The sequence below is a fragment of the Hyposmocoma kahamanoa genome, unplaced genomic scaffold (assembly GCF_003589595.1).
Source record: "Hyposmocoma kahamanoa isolate Upper Pololo Valley unplaced genomic scaffold, ASM358959v1 79, whole genome shotgun sequence".
Lineage (NCBI taxonomy): Eukaryota > Metazoa > Arthropoda > Insecta > Lepidoptera > Cosmopterigidae > Hyposmocoma > Hyposmocoma kahamanoa.
The window spans coordinates 8,299,937-8,317,864 of record NW_020653993.1 but is presented as its reverse complement, the minus strand read 5'-3'; the positions used below and the strand labels follow the sequence as shown (position 1 = coordinate 8,317,864).

Here is a 17,928-nt window from a genome sequence, read left to right as displayed (position 1 = left end):
CCGTATGGTACTATAGTGGTGTAAAGTAACGCCAAAGTAAACCACGGCTTTTTATATAAAACAATTTTAACATGAAATATGTGTTATTTTTCTTTGTAATATTATTCAAATATTGATCATGACATAGAATTATTTTCTGAACATTAATAAATATTGCGTATCCATAGATGTCATTGTGTGTTACACGCTTGCTAACATGGATAGATGGCGCTAATCATAAACAAAAAAATTGCCGGCAGTATCAATAAAAATGTATGCAATAAGCGCCATCTAGTTGATTTGTTTATTATCATTAGAAATTAGAGTAGTATTGATAAATTGCAGCTCGTCAATGTAAAACAAATTAGTTACAAAAACAGCTATTTGATGCTCGTGAATTATTGATCCATAATTTTTATTGTTTATTTTTTTCAGAATGACACTTCAGATGGCTTAGCGAAGGTTACGGTACGCAATCCTTTCAATTAATAATAATTTAATATAATATGCAATGTTCAGACATTATGTTGTTCAAGAACAATAAGGTAATGTATGTATACAATAAACGGCATCGCATTCCAAATATTTGAAAACATGATGCTTCGAATTAGGACGGGACCGTTTTTAGAAGGAAGCGCAGAGATGCGTAGAGTGGATAAATTTACACATTTGCATTTTAAACGGTTTAGTTGATCGTCATAAGTTTTGTTTTTGCAGGACCCTATGACTGGACAGAATAAGCAGTTTGAAGTGAATGTAAGTTAACAGCAGTTAGTCTTAATTACTTTACCGTTTTTAATTAATCGTACTCATAGAGAGTCTCATCGAAAACTGTAACAGGGTAATTACGGTCAAAAATAATCAAACTTTGTACCATTTTTGGAAATATAATCGAAAGCATTGCGTAGACGCACGTATAAAGTAATCATGCGTATAGCATTTGAAGGCGCATGCAGTGAACGCACGAGCGCTTGAACACGTGAGCATCTATTTTTTAAAGAGTCCCTAAGTGGAATGCGAATGGAGACTGTTCTATTGCTACCTAGGTGGTGGGAAACAACAATTATGACATTTTCCCTAAATTTGTTTTAATAATGGACATATCACATTTTAATAATGGTGGGGGGCCTGGAAGCTATATGACAGGTTTCGACCTAGTTTAGATTCCAGCTCCCTCACAAACTATAATTAAATTACATTAGTTTAGTTATTACTATTATTGTCATACCTATAGTTTGTGATGAGAAATAAACGTTTACTTTACTTCTGTAATTTATGGAAAAAAAATCTAGGGGAACGCTAAACAAAATGGTTGAATTATGGTAACAATGTTCACATGAATCACTGGCAACACAATCGGCATCAAAAGACACATGATCTAATTTGATTTAAGTAGTAGTAGAAGCTCTTTGTGAAAGAAATCGTTCAGGGAAGTATTGCCACCTTACTTATTTCTGACGCGAAGCAGTAGTGTGAGCATTACAATACGTTCCAGTTTTGAAGGGTAAGAGTGCTGGTGCTCAGGGTGACGTATGCTGTGGCAATGATCTCAGATATTTGCAATTTAAAGCACCGAGGGGCATTGCAATTGCTATGGATAGAAATATTGAAGTTATTCCTTTTTCAAATTAAACGTTACGGCTAGCACGACAGGCGAGAGAGCGACATAAAGCGCGAGATAATGCTATTCTCGCATAGGGATCTCGCGCTTTATGTCGCTCTCGCGCAAGTCGCTCTCTGCCGTGGCAGCCCTACTGGTGTCATAAGTCAGACTTAGTAGGCTATTATAGCGTAGGTGTTTTTGATTTTGTATAAGAATGATGTATCTGTTACGTAGTAACTGTTAAGTAATTTGTGGTCATAATGTCTAAGTGTAACGTCCACAAATGTGCGCGCGTAAATCGTTGAGTTTTGTCAGTACTTTGTTGAGAATCCTCTATGAAGAAACCTTCCTGGTATATGTGGCTAGTGGTTCATAAGAACATTGTTAGAACATTATTAGGAGAAAGTGAATAACGAATGAATTACGATAGACATGAATGTGTTTGTGAGTGCCTACCACAAATGATGGGATAAGAGCAATACGAAGATTAAGATAATGCAATGCCTATTGCCACTTGCTACCTAAGAAAGAACGTCTGCGTTGATTATTTAAGTACACATTCCTTTTAACAGGGAACTGTTTACGTGCCCATCACAGATTACAATCCGAAAAGAGTGATTTATGGTTTACGCGTAAGTATGTTTACCATCAATATACTAACTACATTGGTCAATGCCACAGTGTAATCACACAAGTATTAAGTAGTCCAACTCCCGCCCGTTTGGCGTGTCAATGCCATACGTCATTCGGAGCGTAGGGTTGTCACAAAATTATTTTTATTGTACTACCAGCAGTGGTACTAGTAGCAGTACAGCTCCAGGTGAAAGAGTTCGTCCAGGGAAGCCCTGCGACCTTACATATTTCTGCCTGCGTTCCGGATTCGAAGGGTAAGGGTGCTGGTGAAATTACAGGCATATGGAAATTGTCAACTTATGTCCCAGGGTGACAGGTGCAGTGGCAGTGCCGATAAGATCTTTGCGATTTATAGTTCTGAATGGCACTGCAACTATTATGGATAGGCATGTCGCTTACCACCAAAGACTTGTTCGTCACGTCTCTTGTTATTATATTATAACAAAAAACTTACAGGTTTCAAATTATATATTATGGTGTGTATTTCGACGACATAAATCTTTAGTTGTTTCGATTTATGATATTTGAAATTAATATTATAAATGATAAATGTATATAAATGTTTATTTACAATAACTAGCGACTCCTAAAGTTTATTCATTTCTTACAGGGGAATCTGCCTTACGAATGAGTAGCAGATTTTAATCCATGTGACAATTTGAAGTTTAATTTGTTAACATATGAAATAAACCTAGTGCTTAGGTTTTCGCGATTGTTACATATAGGAAATGAAACTATTTTTCCAGATTTAAGTGGCGTATATTTGTTTTTTCAAACAAACCAACGTTTCGGGCGCTTTACAGGTCCCATGGTCAGGGCTGACTGAAAAAACAAATATACGCGATTTAAATCCTGAAAAAGTTTCGTTTCCTATGAAATAAAGATGAAGTAATATCAGTATTGGAGTTTTTCCACTCTATTGTTGACTTACTAACAACACAAGTTAAATTAATCACCAATTTTCAATTACCAGCAAGGTGCAATGCCAGAACTGGCAACACATACTACCGCTAATAGCAACATACCGAAAACATCGTTCAATCCAATTCGCACGATGTTGAAGAGCGTGAGAGTCGAGAATCTGGAGAAGAAAGACTGGTTAGCCTTCGAAGTGGCGTTAGGGGCAAGTGGCGATCCGGAATCTGTAAGTACCCTCCCGTTTAATAATAACAACCTGGTTTGAAAAGTTTAATAATATTCATTGATATTTAGAAGATATAGTGAGATTAAGCAGCATTAAGGCACCTCGTGAAAGTGAAGTACTGCCACCTTACTTATTTTTGCCGCCAAGCGGTAATGTGAACATTAGTGCGTTCTGGTTTCGAAGGGTGCTGGTGAAATCACAGGTACATGGAACTTATCAACTTAATTATGTCTCAGGATGTCGGGCTCAGTGGTAGTGCCTTACAAACTTTTGCGATTTAAAGCATTGAGTGGTACTTTAACTGTTATGGATAGGCCTTACTAAACCACCATGACAACTTGTTCGTCCCGTCGGTATCGTAAAAAAAATTATACCAGTGTGGTACGAATTTTCAATCGGTCGCGATTTCAACACTTGCGATTCCGAAATGGGCACTGTCCTTTACAGAGTAAGAATGGAGGTAAACTGGGGAAAGATTGACTACTGCGCACATATCGCACTGCTACTACAAAAGTGTTGTAACTCAAAATATGTGAAATTCAAGACTATACTGTTTCTGAACGTAACATTTGTTTCTCTACACGTCAATAAAATTGTCGTTAGAATATTGTAAGAAACCATTAAAATATTTATCTACTTAACCCAGAATGAGACAAACGTTTTGTGAGCTACTTCTGGACAAAACAGTCCTTAATCAAGAGTATGAAATTATTTTTTAGTTTTATTTTTAAATATACTTAGCAAGTAGGGGTTGTTTAGACGTCTAATAAATTTTAACCTATACATAAATTATAATAATCTTTCACTGGAACTGGTTTTTCAGCTATTCTGAAAGATTTAATACACTATTTTGAGTTAATACACTATTCTATTAGCAGTGCGATATCTCAGATAGATTGTGATGTCCGGATTGACACACGTAGGTTTTGCGTTCCTATCGTACTAGCTGATTATATCGATTCGACTAGACTCGGTATTATAGCAAGATTTCATATTGCTTCTCTGCTTTTCTGTTCTGCTATTCTCGCATAGAGATTCCGCACTTTAAGTCGCTCTCGTGTAAGTCGCCCCCTGTCGTACTAGCCCTATAAGGGTTTACACACGGCGACTGCAGCGATACAAACGCGTTGCAGTAGCGATGCTGTCGCTAATCGTCTACCTTTACACACGCGCGATTAAGTAGTGATGCAAACGCGATCAAGCGTGCAACTGCATCGATACCAACGCGCGATTGCATCGCTACCTTTGAGATTGTAGGATTGTGATTTGTCGTCTCGTAAATTAGACTTTTTTTTATAATATCAAATGACGGGACGAACAAGTCGTGCGCTTGATGATAAGCTACATAATAGTCCATAACAGTTGCAATGCCTCTTAGAGCTTAACATCGCAAAAAAGATGGACACTGCCATTGCGCCCGTCACTCACATAAGTTGACAAGTCTCACGTGCCTGTAATTTCACCAGCACCCTTACCCTTCAAAACCGTAATGCTGACATTATTGCTTGGCAGCAGAAATAGGTAAGGTGGCTACTGCCACTTCCTTGGACGAACTCTTTCACAACGAGCTCTACTGACTAGGTAAGTTTAGAAAGCGTCATCTTCTTATAGTAACGATGCTTGCCATCATGGTTACCATGGGCGTAAGGCACCTGCCATTTGTTACTGAAGCTGCGCTAGACGTACCCACGGGAGAAAGGAATTGTACGTCGTACGGCGAGGCTCCTTTCGAGCACTCTACCGCCACCTAAGCGTCATCAACATGTGTTTCATCAACATTCCATTTAGTAATGTCTAGTAAAGCTCCTTGTGGAAGAGATCGTCCAGGGAAGTACTGCTACCATACCTATTTCTGTCGTCTAATGAGATCATTACTGTGTTCAAAACTCACTTTAAAATCAAGTGTAAGAGTATTAGTAAAACATGAATTGCTCTTATATTTTCAGTGTTCAGAGGAAAGTTGTCAAGCTAGAGTAAGTTGTGATGATTATGTAATTTGTACACCTACTCATCATTATTATCGTCATATCAGCCGGAAGACGTCCACTGCTGAATATAGGCCTCCAAAAGATTTCCAGACCAGCCGATTGGACGCGACGTGTGTCCATCTGTTACCCGCCGCCCTTACCAGGGCATACGTCCATCTAGCAGAGGGTCGTCCCATTGAACGCCCTTCCGGTTAGTGTCTCAATTCGAGAACCTTTCTGCCCCAACGGCCGTCAGTTCTACGAGCTGTGTGCCCTGCCCACTGCCACTTCAACTTGCTAATCCTTCGAGCTATGTCGGTGACTTTCGTTCTTCTACGGATCTCCTCATTTCTGAGTCCATCACGTAGAGAATGCCGAGCATAGCTCGCTCCATATCTCGTTGACTGACTTTGAGCTTTTTTATGAGGCCCATAGTAAGTGACCACGTTTCAGAGCCGTAGGTCATCGCTGGCAACACGCACTGCTCGCGTCTTCAAGGACTGCGGCATTGCAAACGAGAAGACGTCCCGGAGCTTCCCAAAAGCTGCTCTATACACCTGCTATGTGGTATATACGCTTCCACATTTGTATGGCGTATGGCGTTGGAGTAGAATTCTCTGCCTGCGGATTTGTTCACTGAATGCTATAATTAGGGCTTTTTCAAGGCGAGAGTGGATAGGTGTGGGTGTGTATGCTCCATCGCCGACCTCATCATCAATTTTCATCAGGTGAGATGGAGGTGAAATACACACTTATGCTCTCTCGACCATTGCTCCACCGGGGTGCTACTAAATAAAATTATGTATAAATAACTTCATTCATTTGGAGCAACATGGACGTAATTGTAATAATAATAGAAATAAAATTGGCAAAGTTGAATTAAGTATTTACACATCTATAATATAACAAGTTCCGTAGCTTAGTTAGCACTGCGTCTGGCACGGTTTGCTACCAAACGTTAGATCGAATCCAGAAGGATCGATGTGATTTTTTCTTAGTGTTGGATCTTTGTTTAATAATTATAACAAACCAGTGGAGTAATTTTATAAAAATAATTGAATGTCATTATGGTGATACGTCCTGACATTCAGTAAAACTTAATTACTATTATTGAAGTGACATCTCTAGTCAGCGGCTGGTAGCTGTAAGGTAGGTACCTCGATGAGTGAAGCAAAACTTTCATAGATTTCTCACAGATGGCGCTACGGCAAAAAGTCGTTAAAAACCAAAATGGAGATCTGCAACAAGCGGGTGTGCTACGTGAGTGTGAATACCGATTCCGCGAATGACGACTGTTCATTCAACTATCGCGCATTTAAGCTTTCGCGCAACCGTCTTCGCACTATCGTCATTCACGTAATTCGCATTCGCACTCACGTAGTACACCCGCAACAAGGACATGGATAAATTAGTGAGGTCCGTTGGTTCGTTCCGTCGCTTATTTGGCATAGCGTCTGGTACTGTTTGCTAGGAGACGTTGGTTCGAATCCAGTCGGATAGAAGTAATTTTAAATAAAAATTAATTCCAATCCATTTCCTGTAACATTACAAGAAATACAATCGCGTCAGTGTAGCACCAAATGAGTGAAATATAAACGTGAATATGAGTTGTGTCCATAACATTGTGTGGGTTTTTTCCTATGTAGAAACTGCTTTTTGATTAAAATGTTGTTTTTCAGTGTCGCGGTAATACATGTGATACAGAGGTACGTTTTAATGTTAAATTTTAATTTTAATAAAGCGGGATCGCACTCGACGCCGCGGAGTATGCCACATGACGCGGTTAGTTACGAAATGGTACGTTGTATACTTTGCGGTTTTGCGGTGCAGCATCGAGTGGTGTCTGTGTTAGGTATGACGTAAAGATCATACAAAGTCAAACCGAAACCGCGACAAGAACATTCTTAGAAATTGACGTCAACAACTGTTTTGCGTGTTTTAAATACCTTTGCATTTTTGTAACGAAATTGTATAACGTAGTGAACGTCGTGTCAACTGTGTAATTTACAAACTAATATACCGGCACGCTATGATGGTCGTTTTGACGTTTGTCCGCTCATCAAGTTTCGCCATTAATTCATTACAACGTTGAAGGTTGTAATTGATGTACATTGTTGTCAACAGTGACGTGAAGTAAAATTTATGGATGTATATCATTGACTTACAATTATATGGACGTCGGGTCCGCGCTAAAAGTGTCCGAACTTATAGGGCCTTAAAATAGTATACAGAGCGTCAATCAAGCTTTAGTCTTCGTTTGTTCGACTGACAGCGAAGCAAGCAAAATTAGACAGTATTGCGATGACATTACAATTTAAATTCAACGTTTGTACCTTAACAATGGGAAAATAGAGATGATTAAGCTATAGGCGAAAAACAAAACGCGTCGCGACGCTTCGTCCCTGCGCCAGTGTGAGTTGAGCCTTAGGCTGTTATTTTAGCCTCTTTACGGGATTTTATATGATCGATTGTAGTACAACCTATCGTGTAACATAATAGACAACAATCTTTAGACAATATCCTTAGGTGTATCGTTTATTTTTATAAGACTGTTATTAACTGTAAATACCTAAATCATTTGATCTAGCCTAAAGCTCTGAACGACACTGCAACTGGTACTGGACAGGCGTGTCGCGTACCACCTGTCCCCCGATTCAGAAATCCTCGATATTTTAACCGTACTATCGTACCCGTCGTCTACCCGTTTACCCGTCGTAATCATTTTATAAGATTACGGATACACCGTACATATTGTTGCTCTACTTTTACTGTTATGTCACTGAAAGATTCATCACTGATCGAAATCGATATCGCTGATACGCTAGAAGAGCCTTATATAACGTAACGAAAACATTTTTAAATCAAGGAAACGGATATTCAATTAAAATGGCGTTTCAGTGCCGGGGCGATACATGCGGTGCCGGGGTAAAGTATCGACAGTTTAATAATTTATTGTTTGTAAAAAAACTTGGATTTTTATTTATTTTCCGTGTAAATTTATGTTCCTTACTTTTTGCAACAATTTTTTCAGTGAATCGTTTTGTTTTTAAATGAATTCAGGGTGGTAGATCTGTGGGAGAATGGTTATGTCTCAGTTGAGAGGGATGGCGGTTCGAATCCCCGTGTCGAATGCACAATCGATAAGATACTTGTTCCCTTAACCGACCTTTTGTTTCTGAGAGCCTTCTTACGCATTCTAAAGAATAGTGCTAAAGGAATTTCAGCTTTATGGTTGAAATTTGTATTCTATATTTAATTACTAATGATGCAATAAGGAAGTCATACTAAAATGAATTTTACCGCTCACATATTAAAGGTTAAGTTTGTTCAATAGCACTTATTAGTACCACGTGATTAAGACCACGCAAAATAAGGTTCACTACCCCTAAAAACGTAAAGTCTCTAAGTCGATTAGGTGAGTATGGTGGACTGTGATCTAAACCCTCTTTTTAGAAGAGACGTGACGAAAAGACGATGATCTTTTTTTGAAGATCTTCATGTTTATATAACAATGTAATTGATATTGTCAAATGTAACGATGTTCCTGGAGGTTAATTAACCCGTTCATGAACAGTGTATCTACTCGTTTTACTCACAACGTTTCTTTGTTCTATAGAGCTTATATTGATTTAATATGAAATGTTCTATGTAAATCACTAAATTTTGTCAGTACGTTGTTAATACTTCTCTATGGAGAAGTAGTAGGCGAGAACTTGGAAATCGCACAGTGAGTTAGCTAGCTTCATTTGCGGTGTGGCCTGCGCTAACTATTACGCGTACTATCTTATTCTGATATTTCATTTGACGATAAACGTCATTACTGTACATGAACGGTTAAAGAGACAGCAATAATTTAATTTATTTTTATTTCAGTGCATAGGAAAAGTGTGCGCAGCTATTGTAAGTTTGGTCAAATTTGCTTGAATGTTTACGGTTGAATTCCAAGTCTTTGTATATTATACAAAATCAGTTTTTTAATTATTTTCCATCGCATTTGCTCGTAAACAGTGTCATGTTATGCAAGCAATGTCGACAATAGTATCCTAAATTATGCTCACGGATCTTTTCTGTACATTACCGTCCTCGAACGGTAATACATTTTTAATTTTATTTATACTGTACTACTCTTAAAGATTAAGCAAAATGTTTTTATGCTCAAAAAAAATCTGAATGTATTTCGCATAAGCTTCAAGTATAGAAAAAAAAAACATTTGCAATTCAACTACGTTCAAACTCTACAATATTTTTAGAATTCGGAAATTATTTATTTTATTCTCATTTGTCGTGACTGCACGCGTCTGTGCCTTTTATAATACTTTAATTCAAGTTGTATTATATATAGAAGAATTGCTGACATTGTGTTTAAATAAAACAAAAAATCCCAGATTTGCAAAATCCGTAAATGTTGTGTTGTGAAGCGATATTTATTTATAAAAGAAATAAATTATCATTGTATATATTTCCTCGCAAATGTGATGAAAAACATCGAGTGTAGCTAGGGCGGTAAAAATTACAAAGGAGGTAAAAATAACAAGTGAGTGAGTGAGGTTTCGGGCTTCTAAAAGACTCTCGTTTCATAATTTCTTATTTACCGCCCTTGATACGCAATGTACTAAAATAATCCGTATTTTATCGTTAACAGTGCAAGGGACCAGGATGTAATGCAATGGTAATGTGTTAATTTAATTTTAAGTGTAATATTTATTTATTAATATCTTGATCACGATCTTCATAATTACATTTTTCGGAAAAACACTTTACAATAGGCCTTAACTGAATCGGTTCCTGAGGCAGGTGCGCGGTGCGGGAGGAATGACAGTTTACGTAATAATTATGTCGCGAAGCACACGGAATAATTCTAAAAAATGTCAAATGGCTTGTGTATTAATTTCAATTATCAATGTTTTTTTTATTCATCATCGTCATATCTCTTTTCACAGTGCATAGGAGAAGACTGTACGGCTACGGTAAATAACAATTACTTTAATTCTATACATTGCACAGTTGTGCACGGGTGTACGCTTTTCGCTAACTACTCTATAGAGGAATTAAAAAACAATGTATTACTACCATATTTTTTTAAAATAGCCCACATTAGGGTAACCTTGTACCGCGGCCATGCCATGGACACACACGTGGATAACCACAAATTACACCCAAACTCAGGAGATAAATAAATGTAGACCATACAAATATTTTTCATACGTAGTAAATTTTATGCAAACCGGTGGGAATCAAGTCACATGGACGCCTCGCCACTGGTGTATGTTGATATATTAAATAGGAAAAATATAGAAAATCTTTCGCTACAGAATGTCAACCCTTTAAGATATTGTACATCCTTCCTTAAGGAACGGACTGTTTCGATGCAAATTGTATTTCGTAAATCGGATTTTACTATTTCCGTTTAAAGTTTGAAGGATAATTGAAATAAGATCTTTCCGAATAGAACTATGACATTTAACAATAACCGTTTGATGCTTTCATAACGCTGAAATTAGGTACCATTGGAATTCATTGCTTAAAGTCGGATGACCACACAATAACAAACAATTGGTAGTAACTGGGTGATACATCTGTAATAGATTTCTCATAGATGGCGCTACAACTAAAAAGTCGTTGAAAGACCAAGTAGAAAGACACGACGCAAGCACATAGAAAAATTCGTGAGGTCCGTTGGTTCGTTCCGTGGCTTAGTTGGTATAGCGTCTGGCACGGTATGCAAGAAGACGTTCTGTCGACATTCAATGATTTACCTACATTGAACATTTTATATTGAATTAAAATAAGTACTACGGCAAGAAATGTACTGACATTTCTCAGACTCCAAGAAGAACCACACAAGAGCATTGCACTGCCGGCTGGTTAGCGTTAATTTATACATACGACCATGAACCAAGAACGCAAGATGACTTCTAATCTACATACTACAGTTTGTAACTCTGAAAAAGGTCAAAATTCCGTCTAGTAAAATCTAGATGGCGCTAATCGATAGCCTGAAAGTAGTTAACAAATATGCGTGTCATAGATGGCATTGTGGGTTACCATTGTTACAAACTAATTTATAAACTAAAGTTTCCTAACAGGGGTAGATGGCGTAAATCCTAAAAAAATAAAAGAATAGCCGACACTATCCACATAACTCTGTGTAATAAGAGCTATTTAGTTGATTTCTTTGTTATCACAATAAATTGCAGCTTGTCAATGTTAAACAGATCATTATATCATTAAAAATTAGATCATCTGGTAGATCATTATATAACTACCAACAACACCGCTTGCAGCGGTATCGATTTCGTCATCGTAGTACACGCTAAGAATTGCTAGATGGCGCTATTTAGTTCATGTTAGAATGGCAATTTCTGTTTCTATTAATTAAAATGCACAAGCATCATTCACCTTTCTCACTAAAATATACCTATGAATAACAAGCAACTGGAGATTAATTTCCAATCCTTAGAGAGGATGGCCTTTAGAGTAGCGTAGTTAGACCTTCATGTGAAAGAGTTCGTCCAGGGAAGTACTGACACCTTACCTATTTCTGCTGCCAAACAATAATGTGAGCATTACTGCTTTGCAGTATTGAAGGGTAAGGGTGCTGGTGAAATTACAGGCACATGGTACTTGTCAACTTATGTCTCAGATTGTCAGGCGAAGTGGCAGTGTCCTTCAGATATTTGTGATTTAAAGCTCTGAGTGGCACTGCAACTGTTACGGACAGATGTATCGCTTGCCATCAGGCGCTTGATTTGTTCGTACCTTCACTTATTATAAAAAAGAAACAAATTTGTTAGAAAAATAGCTGTTCGGTACTCGTCGCGACATCTGGTGGTCTAATTGGTACTAAATACCCGACTACGCCATCTTGTATCGCATTTAGCAGTCCCCCGTTATTAACCCCTTGGGTTATTATAGTCCATGATACGATTGAAGATTTTTTATTTGAGCGAAGTACTATGATTTTACTAGCTAAAAGCCGTCCTAAATTCATTCCCAAGTGGATGCACTAAATACGGTTTTTAATAGCTAAATTTATAACATAGTTGGAAAGGCATTAGAAGCAGTAGAGCTCCTTGTGAAAGAGTTCATCCAGGGTAGAACTGCCACCTTACCTATTTCTGCCCCAAACAGTAATGTCAGCATTGCTGTGTTCCGGTTTTGAAGGACAAGACTGCTGATGAAATTACGGGCATATGGGACTTGTCAATTTATGTCTCAGGGTGACGGGCACAGTGGTAGTGCTCTTCAGATCTTAAAGCTCGGAGTGGCACTGTAACTGTTTCGGACAGGCGTGTAGCTTACCATCAGGCGTACGCCTTGTTTGTCCCGTCACTTGATGTTATAAAGAAAAAAAGGCATATCTAACTCATCGCTTTGAGGGGATATCCTGTGTACGATGCTTCAGTTGTGTAGGCACTAAGAACAGCGTACCCAACTCATCTTTCCTTGGGGAAATGTATTGTATACGAAAATATATTTATGCTTCCTGATACGAGATCACGGGATAATACACGCGGAGCGCCATAAAGCCACGAGGTGTGTATTAAGGAGAAGACGGATTTCACTTTTCGGCAATGTCTATGCTGGTAACTACACATCAAAGTGTCTAAGAAGGTCTAGGTATTTGTTTTTAAATTTTATTACCCTTAATAAAGTTAAATAAAAATAGTTATGTATGTAGTTATATCGAGTTCTTAGGTTTTCGCGATTGTTACACATAGGAAATGAAACTATTTTTCCGGATTTAAATCGCGTGTATTTCAACCGTGACCATGAGACCTGTAAAGGGCCCGAAATGTTGGTTTGTTTGAAAAAACAGATATGCGCGATTTAAATCCGGAAAAATAGTTTCATTTCCTATATGTATATAGTTACTTACGTGGTATGGACACGCCATGCAGAGGGAAGAATATCATGTGACGGGAATAGTGTTAGGTCTGAATGTGGTGGGACATAAGGGGAAAGGAAGGCCAAAGAAAAGATGGATGGATTGTGTGAAAGATGATATGGGTTAGAAAGGTGTGAGTATGGAAATAACGGCTGTGGAAATGTGATGATGAGAGTGGAAGAAAAATACATGTTGTGCCGACCACGTCTAGCGTAGGTAAAGATAGAAAGAAGAGACTTATTATTTACTTTTTAAATTACGAAATTGACCAAGAAAAACAATTGGTGTTTAAAAAAATAATAATTAAAAAACCTGATTTTCAGTAATTGGTAAAAATGTGCTTGATCCCTGGATGCTTTTGATGTTTGAATAAACACTGACAGTTTATTAGCAGTTCTTATAAAATCCTATCAACAAATAATAAAAACTAAGGGGTTCAACGTGGTTGGCATTAATCAGGGATTTTTTGACCCTGAAATCTATAAAAGTAGGTTGTTGTAATTTTCAAGTTTTTATTAAATGCCAATATGTTTTACTACCACGATATTCAATTATTGTTCCAGTATTTTGTTATAATTATTAATAACAAAGATTGTCCGATCGGGTTCGATCCGACGACGTCTAGTAAGACGTCTCTGCTATAACTAATATTTAATCCCGGACACATAATTCGAGCCACCTCGCCTTTTTGCCGTGAAGGGCTAGAATATAAAAACTGTGTTACAATCGAAGAAAAAGTTTTCCCCCGGTTTTGCAAATCCAAATTCTCAACAAGGACTTATGGAAAAGAAGTTTAGTGTACTAGTTTAAATGTTTTTATTGAATTGATATTCAATTATTTTTTGTGAAATTACTCCACTAGTTTGTTATAATTATTAATACAAAGATCGAACACTCAGAAAAAATTCCTTCGATCCGGCCGGATGCGAACCGACGTCTTCCAGCTTACCGTGACAGACGCTATACTAACTAAGCCACGGCACGAACCAGTGGACTTCACGAATTTTTCTAGGTGCTTGCGTCGTATCTTTGTAATTGGTTTTTTTCAACGACTTTTTAGTCGTAGCGCCATCTATGCGAAATCTATGAAAGTTTTATCACCCAGTTAGTACCTCTACAGCTACCAGTCCTGGCGAGAGATTTCAGTGAATAGCGACAAATAAAAATATTTTAAAGCGACAAAATATTTTAAATTAATATTGAATTGATATTTAATTTTTTTTGTGAAATTACTCCATACTGATTACTAATTTCGAAGTAAAGACCTTTTTTCTTTGAAAAAGTGACGGGACGAACAAGTCGTGCGCCTGGTGTCAAACTATACTCCTGTTGATAACGGTTAGTGCCTCTCAGAGCTTTAAATTGCAAAGATCTGAGGGGCACTACCACTGCGTCTGTCATCCTGAGACATCTTGACAAGTCCCTGTAATTTCGCTAGCACTCTTACCCTTCAAAACCGGAACACATTACTGCTTGGCGGCAGAAATGAGTAAGGTCTTTTTTAGACGAAAAAGAGGCAACTCCACGCAATACCCATCTTGCAATCCTGTGGATTCTCTCCACTAAGGATGCACATTTCAATTTCTTTTTTTATGATAATCGCTGCTGGAGAGCTGATTCAACAAATAAGTCTTTTTGCCTGTTTTGTGTGTGAATTGTCTAGTTATACAATTTATAGTACGTACGGATGTTGAGTTGATCTGCAGGTTCATCAACGCTACCTATGTTGCTGGTACCGGACACATTCCACTAATGAGCTTCAATTGATCATTCAATTGAAGCACATTAGTGGAATGTGTCCGAGAAATACCGCTAAACATAAAATATTTCATGCTACACTGTAATTACCGTTTCCTTTCGACGTGAATTCAATACTTGTTGTAGGGTGACCGCACTCTATTAATAAATTGTTCGGAGTACATACGAAAACTGACAGGAGTGCGAACAAATTGTTTAGTCGTTTTTTTTTGAACTTCAACTTTTTGTTGAATTTAATGCAATGTAATCACTACGGAAGAAAAAATACAATGGAAGTGCTTTAAGTTTCGATTATATAAAAACCGTGGTCAACAAAACTCGCACAATCGTAATATTTAACACTATGAAATCATGGTACACATTGGGCATAGTTTCTAATTTAAAAAGAAATACTGATACAAATACTGTTAATATAATAATGAGCTGTTAATATAATTTAAACTTTATATTGAAATTTTAATCAATGTGCTGCCATTTAGCGGTCATTAGCTGAACCAAGTAAACATCTCGAGGAATCGGATGTTTATTTGATTCTCTAAAAAAGAAGCGACCTTATTGCAGCGGCATAAGGTTTACTTTCAATTCTTGTAACAAAAAATATTACGATAAATAGTAAATTTAAAAATTTATTAAAATTAAATAAAAAAGACTTAACAATGACATAAAACACCATAATGTGTTATAAGGTGGGGCTATCATTTTTGCGTTCCAAAGTAGCAAAATAATTTATGTACGTTTTTCGAGGTTTTGATCCATATGATTGAGACCACCAACAAAAGCGAAAATGGACTGAGCGGACTGAGCTCAAGTAAGTACCTTCTACTGTATTTATTGCCTTGTGGTAATCACTATCTTGTACATTTCAAAGACAAAATACACATACCCCTTTTTTTAATCTTGACAAATAAAAAAATCTCTTCAAATCCTGTTCACCCTATCGTTCAACACAAAGGAACACAGTGGTTCCATTTTCCAGAATCAATAGTTTCTTGTAAAAAGTTACAAAGGAATTTCTAATAATTTCCTTGTGCCTGCAGGGAGTCGTTTTTAATTCTATTTTAAAGCAGGTCATTCGTCTGTGACGCAGATGAATGTCAGGGTTCGTGACGCTTGATGCTGAAGCGTGTTGATAAGTGCGGTCCTGTCCTAATCGGATTTTTTTATAGATTTACCGATTGTGACATATTTTTTATTTGTTTTAGGAATGAGCATTCTAGTTTCAAGACATTAAAGAATAGTACCTAATAAATATTTATATGGCACTAAAGTGTACTAAATATTATGCTTACTATACTACCCTCGGAACGTAAAAAGGTACAACTGCTGTATAAAGTACGCATAGTTGTGCCTTTTTTCGTTATGAGGGCAGTATATAGTACTTGTGTAGCGGAAACCCGGCTTTAAAATAGTATTTAGTATAAAATTTTCTTTATAGATCTTATAACTTCTGTTTAGTACTACTTACCTATTTCTGCCGCGAAACAGTAATGTCACCATTACTGTATTCCGAATATACGTCTTGAGCTGACAGGCGCACTGGCAGTGCCCCTCAGATCTTTGCGATTTAAAGCTCTGAGTGGCACTGCAACTGTTATGGACAGGCGTGTCGCTTACCATCAGGCGCACAAATTGTTCGTCCCGTCACTTGATATTATACAAAAAAGATTTCAAAATACGTTGTAACCGTTTATTTCTCCCCCGAGATGCTTTTAACAGTGCAGCAGTGTTTTCAGCTTATAATAATAATAACGCACACACTGAACATAGCCACGCACTAGGGAACCCTGTGTTGCGGGTGCCCCGGACACACACATAGACAACCACAAATTACACCCAAACTCACGAGAGAAATAAATGTAGACCATAAAAATATTTTTCCCGACCCGGGAATCAAACCTGGGATCTCTGCGTGGCAGTCCGGCATGGTAACCGTTAGGCCACGAAGGCAGTTTAGTTAATATTCATTGTTTTGTGATTTAAGTAAGACACCCGATAAAACACTCGGAATAAATGTTCTTTGTGTTTATTATATTTGTTAACTATGAAGGTTTTAGAGATTTCTGTTTTACTTCCAGTGTACCGGAGTAGCATGTGAAGCGAGAGTAAGTTTGTTGATTCTTATATCGGAAACTCGCTAGATACCGGTAGAATACTAATTGTTTTAAGTTGGTCATGGTGCCAGGGTCCCAAGTCTGCTAATTTTAAATCATCTCACTTGCATGTCGATAGTGTCAGTGGCAGGACTTTGTACGTTTGGTATTCCGCTAAAAGGGTTAAGTTAAAAAGATAAGGGTTTTGTCAGCTGCCATTGCAATTTTTTTTGCGTTGAGTTTTTTTTATTAAGACTTGTTTTTCTTTCTCGAGATGATTACCTATGTGGAAATTTTTTGGTTAAAAAAGACTTTGTAAGAAGAACGGCGCTGAGTCGACTACGTCGCCTTGGGCAGGGCGACGTAGTTTGCTGAAGGCCACCGGAATGTATATTTTTTATTTTTAATGAATTTCGCAAATTACATTTTCCGGCTCAGCCAAAATCACTTAGTCGTCTTTAACATACAAGGGCAGTCCGTTACATAAACAATGTGTTCAGAGCGGAAAAAGCTATTAAATTAGGGCGAGTCCCGCAACCCGCGCGCTGAAAATTAATATGAATAGAATAAGAAAAGGCCGAGAATATTATAATACAGATCCGACGTCAACAAGCGCCCGATGGCGACTGACGAGGTGAAGGAAGGCGTGGCGCAGAGTTAATAGTTTTTTTATTGGTAACGCCATTCCATAAAACAAGAGTTTTTGAGGGTAGCTTCCGGTTTCAGGCATCTTAATTCTGGAATAATCTGCCTCCTCCACTTAAATAGCCAATCTCAAGATCCGCATTTAGAAAACGTATGAAAAATCTGTTGATAGAAAACCAACATATGCTCTGATGCGGAAGTTCCTAACTCTTGTCTTCTAA

The 17,928-nt window shown here is 37.6% G+C and overlaps 1 protein-coding gene and 1 long non-coding RNA gene across 2 annotated transcripts in view; both read left to right on the top strand.

Annotated features, from left to right (window-relative positions):
- The window catches only part of LOC113233540, a 38,979-nt gene extending 29,729 nt beyond the window's left edge, over positions 1–9,250 (top strand). The window contains exons 15-22 of the mRNA XM_026468662.1: positions 415–447; positions 697–735; positions 2,155–2,214; positions 3,189–3,359; positions 5,306–5,332; positions 7,006–7,032; positions 8,225–8,251; positions 9,200–9,250. Coding sequence (XP_026324447.1) covers positions 415–447; positions 697–735; positions 2,155–2,214; positions 3,189–3,359; positions 5,306–5,332; positions 7,006–7,032; positions 8,225–8,251; positions 9,200–9,250 — 435 coding nt within the window. The remainder of the gene's footprint in view (positions 1–414; positions 448–696; positions 736–2,154; positions 2,215–3,188; positions 3,360–5,305; positions 5,333–7,005; positions 7,033–8,224; positions 8,252–9,199) is intronic.
- A 729-nt stretch (positions 9,251–9,979) lies between these two features.
- LOC113233581 lies at positions 9,980–17,153 on the top strand. The gene is made up of 3 exons (XR_003310716.1): positions 9,980–9,995; positions 10,267–10,293; positions 17,048–17,153. It is a non-coding gene; the product is annotated as an uncharacterized LOC113233581 (long non-coding RNA).
- Positions 17,154–17,928: the final 775 nt, after the last annotated feature.